We start from the raw sequence: 22,412 nt of genomic DNA, 5'->3' as shown, positions 1-22,412 counted from the left end.
CAACACTTTCCCTACTGTTGACCTAACTGGCATGGGACTAGTACATTTTACCCCTCCACAATCTAACACTTTCCCTAATGTTGTACTAACTGGAGTGGGAACAGTACATTTTCCCTATCCGCATCCCAACATTTTCCCTACTGTTGCTTTTACTGGAGGGAGATTTGTAAGTTTTATCCAGTTTGATTATTTTTGCATTGCGTGAAGTGGGAGAAGTAAATGTTTTATATATTTATCATAATAGTTTCCATAGTTTTATATAAATGGTAGTGGGAATAGTATATGTATTAAAATGTATTTTAATTTGATATTGTTATAATTTATATTATAATGGTTTTGTTCTTTTAAAATTACTATATTTTTAATTATTGTTTTTAATGTGTAAAATATTTTTACTACATTTTAAGTTCTTTGTTGTTTTAATGTAATTAGAAAGGTTTGTTCGTAAAGATTTTTGGGTTGGTTACGATATCGGTGGGACCGACGCTAACGTGCCGTCAGGGTCGGTCCCACTGACATCTATAAGAGAAGTCAGACCACTGCATTAGAATATGGTCGGTTGGACTGCATTGGCCCAGGAGCCCATCGGACAGTCAGTCTGATCTCATTGCCCACAACTGAGGAGGTGCCTTCCCAGGCACCTCTTTGGGGATTACGATCCACCTTTCCGCCTACCATTTCACATTTGTTCTTCCGATGTGAAAAGGCTACTGGAAATGGGGTTTTTTGGGCCCCTAGCGGGGCCTCTGTCCCCTGTGGCCCTCCGCTATGGCCCTGGGGGCACCTGTAGAACCCCTTGAACATCCCTGCAGGCACCTCATAGAGCCTGCCACAAGGTGCAGGGATGTTTCCAAACATGCCTTTTGGCATTGAGGCGAGTGCTGCTGCCTTTTTTTGGGCAGCAGCACAAGCTGGGCACATGGTGGGCACAGGTCCACCCTCCGCCTGCCAACGTAATGCAGTGGGCGGACCTGCAGGTGCAGATGGCGGTGGGACCGCCAACGATTGCCTGGCGGTGGCGCTCCTACCATCATGGAAAGGGGCGACCACTCGGTCCCCCCGAACGTATGGTGGAGTACCCCGATCCCCCCGGGAAGCCATTTTGGGCGGGAGGCGAGTCTCGGCTGGTATGCCCGAAGCGGCGTAGCCGGGGCGCGCCTTTTCCCGCCCAAGAGGGGGTTGTCCTAGACACCAACACCGCTAGCCACGCCCTGGAGGCGGATTGGAGGTGGGTCCACGCCCACCCGAAGAAGGATAAAAGGAGCGACAAGCCAAGGAAGCATCCTCTTGTTCCTGTGCTCTGAAGCTGCACCTCCCCGTTGCACGTGAGCTCGAGACGGAACGAAGAGCCATTTTTGAGAAGTAATCTTGTGTTTCTTCTTTCAGTGAGTTCGGAGCTTCCTGGCCTAGGACCTTTGAGGAGTATACGCGGACGATGCCTAGCAAGAAGGTCGGAAAGAGGATCGGGACCGATCAGATGCTTCGTATGCTGATGAAGGACATGGCAGATATGAAAAAGCAGATGGCGGTAATGAATGGTGTGGGGGGGCCTAAGAGAGTCATCGGACCAGCATTGCCGGGAGTGGTCCCTAACGGGAGAGGTAGAAGGGCCATGAAGGGAGCGTCGGGTGGGGAGGCCCCGGTTCCCGAAGCACCCCCGGCGCACCCGGTCACCCCGATCGAGGCCCCGACTCCGGTCCCAGACGTGGGGCAACCGATCCCTGTGGTAGTCACTCCTGTGAACGGGGAGGATATGCCTCCTGAGCTGGCTGCCCAGTTGGCGGCATGGTTAGGCAAAGAGAACGAGGGGGCCACGGCTGAAGAAGCCAGGGCAATAATGAAGCAGTTGCGGCAATCGAAAGATGCTGCGAAGGCACCGTCTCCTTTTGTTTCCCCGCAGGCTCCCGTGGAACAACCAGTATCGGGCGTTGGTTCGGCAGGAACTACGGTCACAGTGGCCGGTTCAGGTAAGCAGCCGTTGCCGATTGCGGGGGAGGGATCGGTACCTTCAAGGAGGGAAAAAGTTGTTCAGCATATCCCGATTGAGGTAAAAGAAAGGATATAGGCTGATAAATACGTGAACATGTTTTCCTTGTTGACCGATCACTATGAGATTGAGCATGTAAAAAATCAAAAGGAGTTTCTGCATCCTAGTGCATGGCGCGCCAAGATGGCCGGTTTCAGAGTTGATGAATCGATAGGCAATTGGGGCAGAGCGTTTGGAATGTTCACTGCAATTATGGGGGAACGTAGGCCCGAATTATTGGTGGAATTAGCCGTGTATCAGACACGTATCATGGAATTTTATGAAACATATGGTGGCAATCAATGGTTTTGTTACGATAGCATATTTCGTAAGTCCAAGGAGCACGACTCATCCCTGACGTGGGATTGTTTCGACTCCATTTCCTGGCAGAAAATGGAGAAGTCAGGCACGGCGAAGTCGCCATCTTTAGGGGGGAATATGGTCGAGTTTTCCCGCCATTCGTCTGGGGCGCCCTTTCGGGCAGGGTCGAGCAATGATCAGCACACAAGGAATAATGGCAACTCAGGTAAAAAAGGGGTCTGCTGGAGCTTTAACAGAGGCAAATGTACTAGGCCGCAGGGATCTTGCAGGTTTAAACATGAATGTGCTGTGTGCGGGCAGTCCTCGCACCCCGAGACCATGTGCAGAGCCAAAAATGGTGATACGGGAAGTAGAGGGGGCGCCAAACAGGTCTGAAATAGTCCGAGGGGCGCCTCTCCCTACCCCGATTGATATCATGGCAATGATTCCTTGGCTGAACGAATATCCGGATCATATCTCCGGTGGGGTGTTGCGAGATGGTTTTTCGTATGGTTTCCGCATCCCGGCGGGGGATTTTCAGGGTAAAGCACAATGTAGGAACCAACCACTTGGTCCCCCCGAACGTATGGTGGAGTACCCCGATCCCCCCGGGAAGCCATTTTGGGCGGGAGGCGAGTCTCGGCTGGTATGCCCGAAGCGGCGTAGCCGGGGCGTGCCTTTTCCCGCCCAAGAGGGGGTTGTCCTAGACACCAACACCGCTAGCCACGCCCTGGAGGCGGATTGGAGGTGGGTCCACGCCCACCCGAAGAAGGATAAAAGGAGCGACAAGCCAAGGAAGCATCCTCTTGTTCCTGTGCTCTGAAGCTGCACCTCCCCGTTGCACGTGAGCTCGAGACGGAACGAAGAGCCATTTTTGACCCACCCACCAGCCCCTGATGACAGCGATTTGTTGGAATAAAGTCGAGTGTCGTGATATTGTGTTCTTACAGGTTGTTTTGAATAAAGTTGGTAATTTGGTGTGTAATAAAGTTGATAATTTTTTCCTTTTCAGCATGTTTTATTCAGCAAAGTAGTTGCGCCGGATACTCGGTAGAGATTATACTTTGATTTGCTTAAGTATAAATTGTTTTTTCTCCACTTTAGTCTTAGATTGTCGTATTGATTTTGGTCGGGCGGTAAGGTCATGATCGGTGAGCAGGAATTTGAAGATCCCTAGAGGTGGGGCGTCACCCATTATGGATGGGAGCGCCCGGGGGGAGGCGGCCATTGGCCCCTCAAACGGGGAGGCGGTCCCCTCTAAGGATGGGGACGCCGAAAGGGAAGGCGGCCATAGGCCCCTCCCTGGGGAGGAGGGGCTAGGGCCCCTCCTGGGAATTTCCCGGGGCCAGGACATCTGCGACGGCAGATGTGGTAAGTTGTGTGGGGTGGGAGGGGGGTCTACGCTACCTTCTAGACACCTCACACGAGTCCTCGGACGACCACTAAAGATGGCGTCGAGTTAACAGGGGGCCCCCGCTAAGACAAGGGAAATTGGAAGTTGGCACAGAGGTACAGTCCTCTGTGCGACCGCCCCTCACAAGTGAGGGGGGAGTTCTGGTATTAGGGATCTGACACCGGTTACGACCTTGCCGTTGGCCCGTAATGTTAGGATGTACAATTTCAAAGTTTGAGTAATGCATTTGCAGGATGTTTAGTATCGGCTAGGAGAACCTTTGTATTAGAGATGTGTTAAGGTCAGCCAAGAACATCGTAATGTGTAAATGAAATTGTACATGATATGAAACTGTTATTGTAACGTTTTAATTTTGTTTCATATTTTAATAAATACGGCCGGTAGGGTAACTCCCTCCCGCCTTCGACATGTTCAGAACCGTTTCCGTCTTCCCATCCTTGGGGGATTGTGTTGAGAGGGGGTGGCGGGTATCTCAGCCATATCATAATCAGACCCTAAGTCCCCAAATTCCTGTAATAGCCACCACAAAAGTTTTGCTTATGTTGCAGTCAGCCTCTTGCAGGATCCTCTCTCTGCTGGGAGCAAGATGACCCAAGGGAAAAAAGCCCCCTTGGCCAAACAGAACACTCTAATGTTTATTTATTTATTTTTTGCAGCACTGATGTAAATTTCAGTCTTTTTTTATTTTAGTTTTATTTTATAGATTTTATAACATAAGTATATACAATCCAAACAATAAAAGCAAAAGTAAAACAAAGCTAGAAGTAGTCACAGCGCTAAGGAGTATACATCCAAGGGTATCACTGGGAGAAACATGTAGAATACACTTATTAAATTCTAGAGGAATATATATGTTCATTATGAATCCAAGCTTTCATAGAGCTCCTACCATAGAAACCAGTTGCCTTGACAGTTGGCACCTTTCATGCAGATATGAATACAGTCGAAGGATAGAAATACTAGTATGTCTATTACGATGGCGGGTGGACAAAGTCCTCCAGCCACCGTAAAAGCAAAAGGGACTGCCTGTCATATGTGGTGCGGTCCCGTGATGCAGATTAGGATGCGCACTCCACACTGGCGGGTGCATCCCACATTTTTTACATTGCGGCAGGTGGTGCTTTCAGCAGCACCCACCGCAATGTAAAAAAGGCATGTTGTGCATTTGCATGCACAAAGTAACAGGCACGCTGTGCATGCAAATGCAGGGGGTACGTGCACCCACACCTCCCCAACATACCGGGGGCCCACAACGGGCCCCCACATGCAGAATGTGCTTGCCTTTCCATGGCGGCAACGCCATGGATAGGCACATCTCCTCCTGTATAAAAATATGGATGGCGCTGTCTTGCAGACACCACCACCATATTGAGCCCCTCGTCATTGGGCGGAAAACCGGCGGACGGTCTTTCCATCCGCTGGGGTCCCCCACATAGGTGGAAGTTATTAAATTATAGTTAGGGAATCTAAGCCGTCTGTGACTATGGTATTCCCTTAGAGCACACACCAATGGCTCTGTGACCAGCACATACAGTAATTGGGATAGCAGGCACCCCTGTCTAGTGCCACTGGAAATTGTAATAGAGGAAGTTATGATATTTCCCACTCTCACCCGGGCCGTTGGAGAGTTATAGAGGACTCCCACCAGACGGATGAAGGTGTCACCCAAACCCATACGTTTTAGCACCAGTATCATGAAGTTTCACTTAACTGAATTAAAAGCCTTTGCAGTGTCTAACAAGATCGCTGCTGCTTTGATGTCTGGGCTAGTGTGTTGCATAGCACCGAATCCTGTGCGTAGGTTATGTGTCAATGTACGCCCAGGGACAAAACCTGACTGTTCAGGGCCAACCAAAGATGGGATAAGGGGGGCTATCCGGTTACCAAGACATTGGCAAATATTCTAGTGTCGACATTTACTGGGGACATCAGTCTATACGAGGAGCAATCATGTAGAGACTTGCCTGGCTTTAGGAGTGTGACCATTATGGCTTCACGCATCGAAGGAGGCATGATTCCACTCTCGCCCATCTCCTGGAATAGAGAGATCAAATGTGGGACCAGGAGCTCTCTGAACTCCTTATAGAAGGCTACTGTTGGACCATCTTGGCCTGGTGCGCTATTTGCTCGCATGGTTTTTAGTGCGTTGAGGACTTCTTAGGCCTCTAGAGGTCTCATTACATACTCTCTGTGTTCGCCTGTCAAACAGGGAAGTTTAATATGCTCCAGGTAATCCAGCATAGTAACGTCTGTACTGTGTGATTTGGTGTGATATAAGTCTGAGTAATAGCTTTTAAAGTGCTCGGCGACAGTGTCTGAGTCGATAGTCTTTTCACCGGAGGTTGAACTGATCTCCATAGGACCTGATGCCTCCCATCTACCTTTCATTGTGGATGCCAAGGTAGCGCCAGGGCGCTCCACCTTCCCATACGTCCTCGCTAGGGCATACTTCCCCAAGAGTTTAACCTCACTGTCGGCCTCCTGATGATACTCTTCCAGTGTGACTATAAGCTCGTCCATGACCTAGTCGCTATCTCCCTCAAGGGCTTCTCGCTCCGAAACAGTCAATTTCCTTTCTAGCAAATCTAGGCGCCCTCTTATAGAGCGCAGAACCCCTGAGTGTTTAGCTATAGCTATCCCTCTAATATAAACCTTAAAGGTTTCCCAAATAGTAGCAAATTCCGGTACTGAGCCTATATTAGTATCAAAAAAGGTTTCAATTGCCTCTGACATCTCAACTCGAAAGGCGTCGTCTAGAAGAGCATATGGAGGGAACTTCCACGTGAATGGGGCAGGTAATTTTTGTGGACACTCAAGGTCTTATAGAATTGGTGAATGGTTGGAATATGAGCTAGGGAACACCTCCCAAACACACATTGTGTGTCTCAGCGAGCCAGCAATAAACCAATAATCTATTCTAGTGTATAGATTATGTGGAGCGGAGTAGTGTGTGTATTCCCTTTGTCCCTAAACTGTGATCGCCAGATGTCTATCATACCCAGCTCAGTGATCACATCTTCAATCGCTTTAGCCGCTAATGATTGACGCTGAACAGGGCCCCCAGATCGATCAATGGCTGGGTTTAGAACACAGTTAAAGTCGCCTCCCCCTACCTGCGGTAGCAAAGGTAACTGTTGTGCTACGTCAAGAATGGTTCGCTAAAATTGAGGGTGGTCGAAGTTAGGGCCGTAGACGTTTTTAATGATGAACTCCATGCCTTTCCCCTCGCATTTAGTAGTCACTAATCTGCCCTCTACATCAGTATGGAGACCTTCTAAGGAGGGACCAGCTCTAGGGTTTACCCAGGCAAGTACCCCACGTGCATGTGGGGAAAAACCCGCTGTATGAAAGTGCCATGTAACTTTCTGCGCATTAATATTGGGTTATCTACAGGGAGGTGGGTCTCCTGCAATAGGGAATATCTATGTGTAGCCCAGAGACCCCATCAACAGGCAGGAACACCTCAAAGACGGAATGGTGGGTTGCTGATTCTGCCCCTCTCCCCTCTCTTCAATCCCCGCAAAACAAGTGGGCTGCCGATACAGACCCCTTGTGGACAACACAGTATGAGAACGAGAAGGATGGCTCCTTTAATTGTGCATATTTGTCGCTAGCAGCCCCGCCCACGGAAGAAGCCGAACCAACGTTCCTGCCTATATATATAGTTCTGTAAATATACCACCAGCGGTGATCCATCACTCCAGGTATCCCTCAGGGTATTAAAAAAGAGCATTCAAGTGCCTAATTGCCGCCTATCTTTTCTTTTGCATATTATAACGGAGGGTGAAAAACAAATAACCCCCACGGCTACGAAGAGCCTGTCCCAGGAAGGAGTCAGAGTTAAAAGGTTCAGAATCCTGCTGCAACCACGGACCCAGCGCGATTCACCCGGGAAAGACTGTTTAATACTAAAAAAAGGTTGTATATAAAAATAAAGCCTTACCTACCACAATCAAGTCTCCGGTCCCCTTCATCTACCCCGCCACACTATGTTATGCCTTTTGAGGTACGCAACCACTCTCCTGGTTTTCCGGTAGTCATTTAATCCTATGACATTCCAGGTCAGTAATCTCAACCTATCACCTAGTGTTCATGAAAGGAGGGGACTATTTCTCAACAGAATCCCTCTGATGCCCACCTACAGAGTCACCCCAGAGCAGCCCTTTACAATTGCGCTCTCTTGACAAAGTTGTCAGGTGCCATACCCTCGCTGTGACAAAAACAAGGCAAACAAAAAGAAATGCACAGAAAAATGTTACCACCCAAAGCATAGTCGATGTCCCCACCCCCGCCCAACCCCCTTATGTGAGAAAGGCAATAAGCCATAAAGTGTGAAACACTCAGAGCAGATGTTACCAAAGCACCGCAAACTACACCAGAAAAATAATAAATTTTTTATGCCATCTGGACTAATAAGGCACATCTGATACCAGTAGTTCTAAAAATTTTTTGCACATTACGGGTGAAGGAATCAACTACCTGACTATACTTGTAAATCATGCGTTCCCCAATGCAGTAGTGTTTTCAATTGCACCAAAACAGTGTCCCCCCCCCGGCCCGCAGACACATTAGCATTAGCAATACATGTGGAAGTCCGGGTTACACCACGCCTCCGTGTTGACCTTTGTAGAGCTATTCAGAGTACAGTGCTCAGTGGAGCTCGATTTTGAGGGCCCCCTATAAGATGAGGACACATTGTTGAATCAGGGCTACAGGGATCGGGTAATGCAACGAACAGAGGACTTGTTCGTCCAGGGCACCGCCGGACGCCCCACCAGATGCCTCGTCAAGTCTTTTTGCTTCCAAACTCCGCTCTTCCAGCTTAGAGAGGTCTTTAAGCGCTTTTTGTAGGGATTTAGGGTCCAAGAAAATCCTAGGTTTGCCATTCATTATGACCCTTAGCCTGGCTGGGTAAAGCATAGCGTAGTCCATGTTCCGCTCTCTAAGTCGGCGCTTCATAGGGGTAAATTGGTGTCTGGCTTCCTGGTCCTTCATGGTGAAATCCGGGTACAGGGATATCGAAGAGACCTTGTATGTCAGCACACCTTTTTCTGTAGCCTGCTTTAGGGTGGCGTCTCTGTCCCTGTAGGTTAGTCATTTTGCTAACATCGGACACAGAGGGGCACTCGGAGGAGGCCTAGGGCCGAGCAAGCGGTGGGCGCGTTCCACCATGAACATTTTTGAGAAAGTTTCACAGCCCAGCAATGTGACAAGAAGTTTCTCAGTGAACTGTTCCATGTTGACCATCGAGGTGGACTCCAGTAGTCCCATAATTCGGATGTTGCTCCTCCTGGACCTGGCCTCCAAATCTTCTGCTTTATCTTGTAGCGTCACCAGTGCTTTGGCCATTTGTTTTTAGACGGAGTCGGACTCCGACTGCACCTCCTCACTTCCAACACACGCTGCTCGATCATGTCGATTCGCTCTGCGTGTCTGTTGAGGCGATCTGACATTCCGTCCATGTGGAATACAAGTGAATTGATTTTGTCATTGATAGTCAATAGGCTCTTCTGCACTCCAGCAAACATCTGTTTAACACTGGGTTCTCCTTATGGGGTGTCTACCTGGTCCTCTGAAGAACGGGCCCCTTCAGTCTCCCTGGTTCCAGACTTCCTTTGGTTGAAGAGAAGATTTGTTTGCATTTTGTCCACTTTGATTCATTTAATGAATGCTAGGTTATGTCATGTAATCAGCATTTGTACAGCACTGTCTACCATTATCGGGGCACCAAAGCAAAATCCTTAATATGGGCAACCTTTCATACATTTCTGGGATTTCCAACCATTGGTTGTGTATGTGTTTTAGTTGTGTATGCTCAGTAGACATCCTGTCTAGTTCCATTGAGCTGAGTGTTCAGATAGCTAGAAAACAATCCTTACAGGTCGGGCTAAGGCTATCATCACTACCCTGATAAAGGGATATGGTGTGGTATGTCTAAGATATTTTAGGAAAGAATAGGGGCCCCTGCCTAAAAAGATAAACCCTGGCAAGGAAGAAAGCAATTTTGTAAAAGAAGCACAGTTAGCACGGGGTTTTGTGCATATTTCTACACATCCTCAAGACGCATGATTGTATCTAATATAATTCCAATAGCAGTTGTGTTTTTGATAGAATTTTACTTTATTAGATATCTTTTTGTCTTTTTTTTCCCTTACTTTTTAAATGTATTATTTTTATGTACAAAAAGCCATGTCTATTCACATCTACAAAATACAATAGTTATTTGATACAGCATTATTATTCATAACTATATACAGAAAAATTTCCTTCATGCGTCTTGAGGATGTGTAGAAATATGCACAAAACCTGGTGCTAACTGTGCTTCTTTTACAAAAGTGGTATGTCTAAGATGCATGTTGTTGTGTGCGGTGGGAGTACTAGAGACTTAGAAATACTTTTCCAACTATTCAGCTTTTGTGCTATGTTGTGTACATGCGGGTGTCAGGAGTCTGTCTATCATGCTCTATTAGAGAAAGTCAAAATATAAATGTGTTTGGAAAAGTCCTGGTTAGTAAGCATTGAGTATTTTTGGATGGAAGTGGCGAGTGCTGTTGATGGGTGAAGTGATAGCCTTGTGTGGGTGCGCCAAATGAGTGTTTACCAGTTCTGTCTTAAATATTATGTTGACTGCTAGTGCATGATGTGTCATGGTTTCAAGTGCTGATGTGAGCAGAGTGATATCCAGTAAAATGTTGTACATTTGTTGGATGAAGGTAAGGTGTACAGTCTAATACACTCCGCTAGAGATGTGTGCTTGTTGCCCTGTCACACTGCTATATTACAGTAATGCTTGGTGGCAGGTGTTTGAGTTGCTTGTATGTTTGCATGTATCTATGTAGTGGCAGCCTAGCTAGAGGTAATTGAACATAATCACAAATTGTAGGACGCTGGACCTGTATATACTATACCAAAGTAAGGTGTAGTGCGCAGAGAGTCCAGTGGAATCCCAAAGGTAGGCAAAGGTAAAAGAAGATAATGCCTTACTCTCTATTTGTGGTAGTGTGGGCGAGCAGTAGGACTTTATCAGAGTGTAGTGTTAAGCATTTATTGTACACTCTCCGGCAAGAAATGATGTCAAACACTCAAAGACTGAACTCAGACTAATTTGTTTGTATAAATATATTATTTAGTTATATTTTATTTTCTAGAACCAAGTCAGGCTTGGTACAGGTATGTATAATAATACTGTGCAAGATTTTATGCAGCGATTTACAGTTGAATGCAGGTTAAAATGTAGTTGGTCCATTTACAGGTAAGTCAACAGTCAAAATTACTTTTCAGTTACTTTGTAGATGACTGTGTATGTTACTTCTTGGATTACTCTTTAAGTCACTTTTGCTAATTAGCGTGATATGCCTAGATATCACACTGGGACATTTCCTAGACAAAAGGTAAGTAATTCAGTTTTTAGACATATGCAGTTTCTTAGGTTTTTCATTCAAACCAACTCCACACTTAAAAGAATTTTCCCAGAAAAGCAGTCAATGCAGAACTATGGGAGAAAACAGTATTATATGTTTATCGGTAAGTACTTAGGTTTTGGAGTTCGTATTCTGGAGTTAGAATCAGGATTCCCCCAGGGTCGTGGATGCACTCTTGAAATACCCTCACCGGCGCTAGGGCGGCCGGGTGAAGAGTTCTGAGGCCCATGTTATCCAATGGGGGATAGGGGGCCTCCGGTTGGTGGCTGCTCACGGGTAGGCCACTTGGATGTGTGAGCAAAGCGCCTGGTGTTAGGCTCAGGGCAAAAGAGAATCTAATTTAGCACACAAGGTGAACCATCAGCAGCACAGGGGCGGTCGTGTGCAGGGTGCTGTTTTGGCATTGAGTGTTCAATTGATTTCAATGGGGATTGCCGGTTTTGGATTTTAGCTGCAGACTCGGTCCAGGAAGTCTTTCAGGAGGAACCAACAGCTGGGCAGGTAAATTGCAGTGCTCAGGGACGTAGGTGCACCTCAGGTCCTCTTCTCCAGGACGCAGGGCGGCTGGATGCAGGGGTGCCTTTTGAGGTTGGATTTCACCTTACCAGGCCACTCGCGGTTGGGAGGGGTCTAAGTGCAGAGGCTGCAGGCGACTTCAGGGAGTCCTAGAGGGGTCAACTCATGGTGGACGCGGACTCTGAAGCACTTGGGGACCTGGCTATGACAGGTGGGCCACTCGGACTCGAGCCTTAGGCATTGGGTGCAGTGGTGGTTCCAGGCGTCGGGTTTCTTTGACCTCAGCAGGCTCTGAGTCATTCATTGGTGATTCTTTTGAACAGAGCTGTTGTTCACAGGAGATCTGGTGTTTGTTAAAGGCAGTCAGTCCTCCCAAGAGTTCTGGAGGTTGCTGACTGCAGGACAAGGTGACTTTTGGTGCAGGATCTCTGAAAACTGCAGACCAGCTGGTGGGGCTGGGGAAAAGTCAGTTCTTCTCTGCAGTCTCCTCTGCTGGGCATCATCTTTCGTCCTTTTTCGTAGGTTACAGGAATCTTTGTTTGGTTATTCTTTTGAATAGAGCTGCTGTTCACAGGAGATCCGAGCCTTGTTGAAGGCAGTCAGTCCTCCCAAGGGTTCTGGAGGTTGCAGGCTGCAGGACAAGGTGACTTTCGGTGCAGGATCTATGAAAATGGGCTGGGAGGGCTGTTGCCACGGCAGTGTTTCTCTGCAGTCTTCTCTGCTCGGCGTCTTCCTTCGTCCTTCTTCTCATCGGTTTCAGGAATCTGCCTACTTGGCTCAACGCTTCCCCCTTAACACTGTATTTAGGAGGCGTTATAGGGTTCTCAAGGTCAGTAGCCAATGGGCTACTGACCTTAGGTGACTACACCCTTGGTGTGCTCACCCCACGTGGGGGAGTGGAAACAATCTCTAATCATCATCGGAGGGCACCTGCCACCTGCAAGATGGCAGGCCATGAAAAGTGGGCTTCACATCGCCTCCCCTACCTAAGTGGTGGGGTTGGCAGAAATGGGCGCACCTTCTGGCCTGTGCTAATGTTTCCCGCCTGTCTTCCCACTGAAAAGGAGGGGAGGCAAGAAGGGGGCCTGCTCGTGATAGCACGAGAGGCTGTGGATCACGTTACAAAGGCCTCAAGCCACTTGAATCTTTCCTGCCACAGATGGCTCTTCCTGGCCTGGGGAGATGTGACCAACTCCGCCCAGGAAAGCCTTTGTTTCTGGGCTCAAAGAGCAAAGGATCCCACCTCAGGGGTCCAGAAACATGTCTCATGGTGGCAGGCTGGTGTGTACCAGTCAGGGGACCCACCAGAGGTTGGTCGTTTTTCAGGGGGCCCCTCTAATATGCCATCTGTGTTCATTGTATAATAAAACCCACAATGGCATCAGTATGGGTTTATTATGCAGAGTGGTTTGCTACTAAACTTCCCAGAATTCTGTAAAGCCATTATGGTGCTGTGAAGTTCGTAATGACAAATTCACAGACCATACAAGATGGCCGAAGGTAGGAGCTTCTGTCGTGAGCTCCTGGGTTAGGGATAACCAAAGTGGTCAAAATCCCTGCTAAACCCACCAGCTAACATCCACCCACGGAGCACCAGCTGACGGAATTGAATGGGGTAAAGAAAAGTAGTGAAGTTGCTTATCGAACTCGTGTAGAGCCCATCTGAGAATTGTCGGAAGTCCAGCAGTGCCAGCGACTATACAGGCGAGATCGCCGAGATGGGGGACTGATCGACTGAGGAGAGCACTGAGGAGCGGCGATCCGGGGTGTCGCGACAACATCGCTAAAGACTGGAGGCTGTGGTCGGGAGTTCGGGAATCCAGCATTATCAGTTTCGGCGAGGTAGGCACTGCCTTGAAATCACCCCAGTGGAATGCGCTAGACAGCGCTGAGGAGCATATAGGCGTGGGACAAGGCATCCGCACGTGGCGACACCGGGAAATGTGAGTGGCGCTGGGAGCTTCAAGACATAACGATTCATCTCATTGCATCGATGCATCGTAGTTAGATCGACGCTGCCCCTGCACTCGCGCGTCTTGCCTTCACGCGCGTCTCGTCATCCGCCTTCGTTGAGTCATTTAGTGCAAGAAACTGCTGTAATTACTTACGGGACATCGATCGTACCGGCGTGCCTGACTTTAAAATGGCGGACGCTAAGGACTTTTGGGAGGAAAAACGAAGGTAGCTCCTTGCTGCCGAGGAGGCTGACATTTAGGAGGACGATCGATGGTAGCTCCTTGCTGCCTAGGAGGCTGAGTTAACCTCAAAGGTATAACACAATCGACAAAAGAACTCCGTAGCCATTTTATCTCCTTGTTGCTCCAAATTAAGAAAGTTCAATAGAAATAAATCTCCAAAATAGCTGAAAGAAATAGGGGCAACTGAAAGAGGACTGAAAAATAGTAATCATGAAAAATAAACAAAAAAAGGGAGTTAACATAAGGACAGAAGCAAACAATGGAAAGTAAAAAGGGACTTGTAAAATGATAGAAAGAGAGAAAGGCATCAGCTCTTAAAGAGATAGCTAACATGGCAGACATCTTGAAAAGACAACACAAAGTAATTACCAGGAAGAGGAACTGACATAATAACTATATTATAGTTACGTCTTTTTGTTAGAGAGATAATATAGTTATTTACTTTTGTTAGAGAGAGTATTTCTGCCCACATTAAAAAGAAATTACCAGTAAGATGACAACTCAAATATTACCTAAATATTACTCACCTGGATATTCAAAAAATGGAGGACAATTACCTTAAACCAATAAGTAGGAACGCCTTTATAATAAAATACCCATCCTATCTTTCCAAGAATGCAGCCAAAAAATTCAAACACAACCTCATGAGGAAAAACCCGGACACATTGATTTCGGACACTACCTTCTGCATGGATAAAGGAACTATCGCGAAAGATATGATTTTCTTCACCAGAAAAACGGAGAAATGGCGCAATGCCATTACAAAAATGCTTTACATAAAATCAACAACTAATATCCCACATGGTTCAAAATATATGACCATAGCATCACCAAGGCTCAGAGCAGACCTTTGAATAACTATCTTCAAGAATGGAATAGTGATGATCCAAGCTTCTAACAACGAATTGGAAAAATTCGACAACATATTCTCATCCTTAAAAAGAAATGTAGAGAACCCAAATCCACGACAACACCAGAGTCATATAGAAGACAACCTTGTCCCAACTAACAATATCTCCACAATTAACATAACAACCAGAGACATCCAGGAACCTGAACTAATTACGCAAATTAGAGAAAAAAGTACTATACAACGCCAGAGTCCTTTAGAAATCAACTCAGTCTCATCTAACACTATCTCCACAATTAACACCCCAATTAGGGACCACCAGGAACCTATACAAATTATTCAACCAGGAGACATAAGCGGATCAGAAATCACAGACTGGGATCACAAAACATAGATAGAACTTACAACACAATTAGCGCCCCCAACTAGAGAATTCCAGGAACCTGTATATTTAATTCAGCCAGGAACCACAAACGGAACACAAATTACGGTGCCTGGGAATGATGCAAACAGAATGCGAAATGCGAGCCGAAACAACAGCCTTGAAACACAAACCTTTGATAGAACTTCCAACATGGCAAATAATGGTGGAAGAGACAACCGTCTTAAGGGAAATCTTAAGAAGTCCCAGATTAAATATTCAGAACGAAAACTCATGAATAAAAAATATGAACATCGTAATATACGGAGGAGTAATCACAGTACGTCACCAAAGGTCATGAGAAAAATCATAGAGATCCAAATACAAATAAAAAACTTTTCGCAGGAATTATTAAACACCATGAAAGGGATAGAAAAACTGTGTGACATTACGGAAAACACTCATACCGAAGTAGAGCACATACGAGAGCTATTAAATACATCTAAAGTGAAGAACAATTAGAGGGCGATGCCATTGTCAAATAGACAAAACAGACCGGAAAGGATTCAGAATTATTTAACGGAAGAAGAAATAATATCCCTACTCCGAGAGTATGAGCCCTCGGACCGCATTAGGGGAGAAGAAATCAAAAGAGTACCGATAGACGCCAACAGAATATCCAAGAGGAATGAGAGGAAACCCAATCCCAACAACCTACAACAAATCCAACTAACCACCGATCCGACAAAAATGAACACAGATAAAACGGAGAAATCTTTAAAATGTTTACTGCTCAACTGTCGATCTGCAGCTAAACATCCTTCAGACATAGCCGACACCATTATCAACCAGGAAATAGACATAACAATCCTTACTGAAACTTGGCTAACGGAATCCTCGTCCCCAGTCATGGACCTACTGGTACCCCCGCACTATAACATATTGAGACTTGATTGACAAAAAAAGACAGGGGGTGGTATAGCCTGTATACACAGATCGGACTTAGAAGTTGGGCAATTACAATCCGACCCTCTCGAGTCATGCGAATACCTAGGGCTCAATATAAGATTGGACAACAAACAGAGTTGCAACTTACATGTCTTGTATTACCCATCAGGAAATACTCTGAACTTCATTGACCAGCTAATAGAGATCATCACAGCAAACGCTAACACAGACATTAATAATATATTTTTAGGTGATTTTAATTTACACTGGAATGACATCAGCGACAAACAGGTCAACGCGTTTAAAGACTTACTAACAGAATTGAACCTATCCCAAGCATGCCTACAACCAACACATTCGAAAGAAGCAACTTTGGACTGGATTATATCTAAAATCGAGAACATCTCAATCATCGCAATAGAACCATGTGACTGGTCATACCACCATGCCATAACTTTCCGTTTACCGACCTGGGAGAAGATAAAAACCACTCAATCCAGCAAAATCAAAAGATGGATGCGAGATACAAGAGACTCGAATATGGATCTACTAATGGAAAACTGCAAGAAAGACCTATATCTACCTGACAACATGCAGAATGTGAATGATCTAACGAACCACTACACTACCGCAGTAACGAAAATAGTCAATGCCTCCATTCCTCTTAAACTGAAAAGAGTTACTGATAAGATTAAAAACCCATGGGTCAACCGAATACTGTATGAAGACAGGCGAAAACTGAGACATGCCGAAAGAAAATGGAGACAACACCCCTCATCCCCTGAGCTGAAATCCCTAAGACAAATTAGAAATGAATACAATAAAAAGATTCTCAACTCGAAAAAGGAATTTATCAGAACAGAACTGGATAACGCCAAAAACAGACCACGGAAACTGTTTGAGATAATAAAACAACAATCAAACAAGGTGGCAAAATCTGCACAAGAAGTCACCAAAACGCAACTAAGTTGTGAAGAATTCTCTACCTTTTTCAACAACAAAGCCAACAAGCTGGAAAGAGAACTCAGGATCGCAGCAGATAATCCTGACTACAATACACCATCATCACAAGATGTATCGAAATATGCGAATGAGGCGACGAAAAACAACGCAAACTGGGACACCTTCAAATTACTAGACCAGATCGAGATTGCTAAAACGCTAGCTGACACTAAACCCAATAATCACTATAACAACCCATTACCATCAAAATGCCTGAAAGAAATCAGCCATATCGTGATTCCAATTTGGACAGAAATTATAAACGCCTCTCTCTCCCAGGGGGTCCTTCCAGAATGCCTTAAGACAGGGCAAGTAGTCCCGATCATCAAAAAACCTACAGTAGACCCAACAGATCCAAATAATTATCGCCCAGTGACCAACATCCCTATTCTTGCCAAAGTAATAGAGAAATGTGTACAGAAGCAGTTGAGCCTGCACATAGACAATTTCTCACTGTTGGATGATTGCCAATCAGGATTCAGAACAGGTCACAGCACGGAAACAGCAATCCTTCACATTGTCGATGATGCACTACAAGCACTAGACCACAATCAATCTTGTCTACTCATCCTCCTAGACCTGTCTTCTGCATTCCATACAGTTAACCATGAAAAATTACTGAACAGACTTCATGACAGGATGGGAATATCGGGTAAGGTACTGAAATGGTTCGAATCATTCCTACAGAATAGAACTCAGAGATTCCTAGTAAATGAATCACTTTCACCTGCCTGCCCAAACACAATAGGAGTACCCCAAGGATCTACTTTATCTCCATCATTGTTCAACTTGTACATCGAACCCATTACAGAAATTCTGCGTAATTCCCAAAATCTTACCACATGTATGCGGACGACACGCACATATACATCAAGATCGCGTCCCTGGAAGACATCACCTTAATGAATGAGGCACTCAAAATGACGCTAAAATGGCTAACTATCATTCATCTCAAGTTAAACGCAAATAAAACAGAATTCTTACTTATCTCGCCACAAAAGAACCAATCAGAAGTGAAGGAATGGTCCAAAATGATTACTGCGTTAAATTGCACCCCCACACTAGTTGACTCGACGAAATCACTTGGAATCACACTGGATGAGAACCTAGACATGAAAACACACATTAAAGTAATGGCAAGGAACGCCCGATTTCATCTGAACTATTTAAGAAAAATGAAATCATTTTTAACGGAGACGGATCTAAAACTAGCAGTGCAATCACGGGTTATCTCGAGGATCGAATGTGGTTGTACAACGGTAACAGGTCTACCAAAAATTTCCACAGCACCACTAAAGGCATGCCTCAATGCAGCGGCAAGACTTATTACAGGTACGAGGAAATTTGACCATATCTCTCCTCACCTAAAAGCTTTAAACTGGCTAGCCTATGAAGCGAGAATACAGCTAAAAGTGGCATGTATCACCCATAAAGCGATTCATTACAACTCACCGAGATACCTCGCCCAGAAAATAGAAATTTCAGGAGGAAACAGATCTGTTGCTGAGACCACCTATCTTCAGGAAGAAAAAAACCTATGAGAGGGCGTTCTCAGGAGCGGCCCCCAGAATCTGGAACTCTCTTCCCCCGAGCATCAGAAAAATAGCAAACATTGCAACATTTAAGAGGGAAACTAAGATCTTTCTTATGAGTAAGTTCCTTCCTTAGGCAAGCCTATTCACCAGCTAAGACTCGGCACTGTGATGAATATTATTAGATAAGTATTAGGGAAATATATAGAAATACGCCAACAATATGAGGACAACGATGCCTACCCTGGGTCTGGAGAAGACAGTGACCTAAAGATAAGTCACTAAAAACATTCATATTACGGATAGTACTAAAGTCCGTAGAGCATTATATATCGTGGTTAAACATGTACAGGTCCTTATTAATCTCTATATGGAAATATTACAAACTAGTTTCTTTAAAGCAATACTTTATACTATATATGTTGTGTTTTAACCTGCCACATTGTTGTTAAGCCCTCTGACACCCAAGGGTCTTGTTCGCGCTATAGAAAACTTTTCAATAAATAAATAAATAATATACTCTTCATGGCTTTACTGCACTTACAATGTCTAAGAATGGACTTAGACACTGTAGGGGTACAGTGCTCATGCAACTGTACCCTCCCCAGTGGTATAGTGCATCCAGCTAGAGGGGTGTCTTAACAATACCATAGGCAGCGGGTTGCAGGCATAGCATACATGAATGTGTGCCATGTTGACTCTTTACTTCTCTCTGCACCAACAGGCTTCCTGCAATGGCAGTGTGTGTGTTAAGGTACAGGACCTCTAAGTCTGGCACAATATGTGTGGCAGCCCTTAGAGGCCTTCCCTGGTCACAGTGCCCTTGGTACCCATGGTTCCTTTTACAAAGGACTTACATGTGGCCAGAGATATGCCAATTGGGGGGAACAAAGGTACAGTTTTGGGAAAGAACACAGCCATGGGAACCTGATTGGCAGGTACCAGGGGCACATCAAGTCAAAGTGCATCAGAAATCTGGCAAAAAGTGTGTGTGTGTGGGGGGGGGGGGGGGTTGTTACTGGAACAGAAACCCAGCTTCCTACACAAATGCCCACTAATGTAGAGGGTAACGTGCAAAAGTACCCACCTTAAGGCAGGGGTAGTACCAAAATAAATTAGCCACATCAGAACTTTATGATTGTGTGACATCTCCCATCAACCCCTGTGAGATTGCCAGTCTTTGCCTGAAGCGCAGGTGATGGGGGTGACGTCTTTAAATTTGTGTGGAGTATCTAATGCTGCCATAACTATAAGCCAGTATGAACACAGATTTAAAAGAATTTAAAAATTATTATTTCTTTTCGGCAGCATGGCGCAGTCGACAAATAAAAATTACGATGCATAATTTGAGTAGCTGATTCGACTCACTCATACCGTCAACATCACAGGCAGTGAGGGCCTGTGATGCACTAAAGGGAGGTGGGCAAAGCAAGTGTTAGAGTTTCTATATTGCCAGCTTGGTAACATTAAGTGAAATTAGCGAAATAACAGAGGAAGCAGCAAAGTTGGTGATGTAAGCATGGCCTATGCAAGAGTTTATTTATGTCAAATGAGAGTCAAAACTGGCAATTACAGCAGTATCTAAACAATCTTTAAATGGACCGGATTTCATCGTCCCCTTCCAGGCAGAAAGAGGATACGTTTTGAGGAGGAGTGCCGCAAGCACCTCTCAGGATCCTAATTGCAGATTATTTCAGGCCCAGTGAACCCTAGGTTGGTCATTGCTCAAACTAGCTTGCTGCCCTGACAGAAAAGAGCACTCAGACCCGGCCCATTTTACCCTCTTGATCTCCCCCTCCGTGTGATAATATTTCTGTGTAATAATTTGATAATAACTGGTTGTAAAGGGGAATGTCCATTTCCTGTTAGAAGTAAATTCGTCAAATGTAGTCCAAGGACTTGTCAGGCATTGACATCAATGTTTCTTGTATCTCACATATGACTTTGTTAGCAAAGGGCATAACGCTGAAGTGGCTCTGTGTGTATGTATCGCTTCCGAGACTTTTCAGTTCATTTATATGTGTAGTAAACTATGCATGTCTGTTTATCTGTATGCCAGTCGGTGTATGTTGGTTTGAGAACATGAGTGCTAAGATCTCCCCAGCTTGCTCAATATATTGTCATTTCAAACTTTCCATTAGGGCCCAGTTCTTCAGTGAATTCCACCACAAGGACCTCTTATAACACGTACCTCTTATAACATGTACACTTCCACCACAAGGACCTCTTATAACACGTACCCTCTGCATAGTTTGGGAATATGGGTCTAATGCTGTCAGAGCATACTCTACACAGGCCACGTTCTGTGTCCCTTACAGCTGTAGGAAACAAGTTTTATAGGGGTAGAGTCCTCAACCGCTTACACCTCGACAGAACAAACACTGTCTTTGCATACATAGTGGGCTAACCTTTGACTCTTGCCTTTTTCTCTCTATCCAGATGCACATCGTGTTGGAGGACTCCAAAGATTTCCTAGCAAAGCAGCTGAGTGGATCCAAGGGCACTGACTGCCTCTGTGCCAATGAGCAGGAGACCGTCTCTTGGTCGGTCACACCAAAAGCACTAGGTGAGTGTATACCTCATCTCCATGTCGCATGTTGGTGTTGCCAATACTAATTGGCTTCTCCATCCGGTGAGTACCCTATTTGTTCAATTTGAAAACGTTTCTGGAAATATATACATGTTTTCACCTTTATAGGGTACTGAAAATCTTTATTTTTATTTTAAATAAAGTAAATAGTTGCGCTGATCTATGTCGGACATGCCAGTGTTTTATGCAACCGCTGTGCAGTGTGAAACTGTTCGTTCTATATAGTCCATATCTAAATGGGAGAAGAAGTTAGAAAAAGCCTGACAGACTCAGGGAGAGGAAGATGCTCACTCACAACCTTCAAAGGGTATTTCATAGGTTCTGAACCCAGATCGCACCTGGCCATTATGCTGGAAACTGAAGTTATTTACCCCTGACACAAAAATAATTAAACAAAAGCGGTCAAGTAAATCACCCTCGAACACAGACAGACCTTCCTGCAAACACCGTTAAAACCCTACTGAAAGGGAAACATACCCTTGTGAGTGTAAACAAATAAATATTGCTATATACAGATATCCGAACGCTTCTATTCATTATGCGTTCTTTATCTAAATGCATGACAGTAGTAAAAAATAATTAGAAATTCATTGGAAGAAACTAAAATGCAATCTAAAGAAAATGAAGTGAGAAAAAGAATGAGTAATTATGTCTGATATAAGGGGTTAACTCTAAGTAGGTGGGTTATAGCAGGTAGCAGCATAGAAGTGCAGAGTAGTAAAGCGAATCATCTCCATCCAGTCAGTGAGATGAAGGGATTCACCTGTGTACCATGTAGATATATAAGCATATGAACACGCACACAACCAAGCACACTGATTTGTACCAGATTGTTCCCAGCTAGAGATAGTGGAATACTTAAATAGAATATTAATCTAGCACATACGTAAATGCCAGAGATCAACGTTTACAGACAAATAACATTCTTACATATCTGGCTGATGAGGAGTCAATGATTATCAACAAATACCAAGGGGGGAGCACTCCAAATTATTAAATAGTTTATAATTAAGTGATTTCACAACTGTATTAAAGTGTAGTAACATCAACACGATGTTGTATTCATCAACCAACTCGAACTGAGACGGTCTTTAAAGAAAGAATCAGTATTTATTCTCGAGTTTTGCTTGAAATAGTATACATCATATCAGCTCAGCTAACGTGTTTCTAAGTTTTTAAATGGGCCTAGTGAATAGCTATCTGTCTGCTCTTTACATTTCCTTTCAGTTGATGGGCCCCTCTATTGAGCTGCTG

The 22,412-nt window shown here is 45.1% G+C and overlaps 1 protein-coding gene across 1 annotated transcript in view; it reads left to right on the top strand.

The window, feature by feature from the left end:
• The window catches only part of LOC147727726 (alpha-2-macroglobulin-like), a 1,118,600-nt gene that overhangs the window by 730,081 nt on the left and 366,107 nt on the right, over positions 1-22,412 (top strand). Inside the window, exon 21 of the mRNA XM_086961723.1 lies at positions 21,008-21,134. Within this exon, the coding sequence (XP_086817849.1) occupies positions 21,008-21,134 (127 nt within the window). The remainder of the gene's footprint in view (positions 1-21,007; positions 21,135-22,412) is intronic.

This window comes from Lissotriton vulgaris, chromosome 3_1, assembly GCF_964263255.1.
Source record: "Lissotriton vulgaris chromosome 3_1, aLisVul1.2, whole genome shotgun sequence".
Classification (NCBI taxonomy): Eukaryota; Metazoa; Chordata; class Amphibia; order Caudata; family Salamandridae; genus Lissotriton; species Lissotriton vulgaris.
Note: the sequence above shows the minus strand (reverse complement) of the source record. Positions and strands in the feature narration are given on the sequence as shown.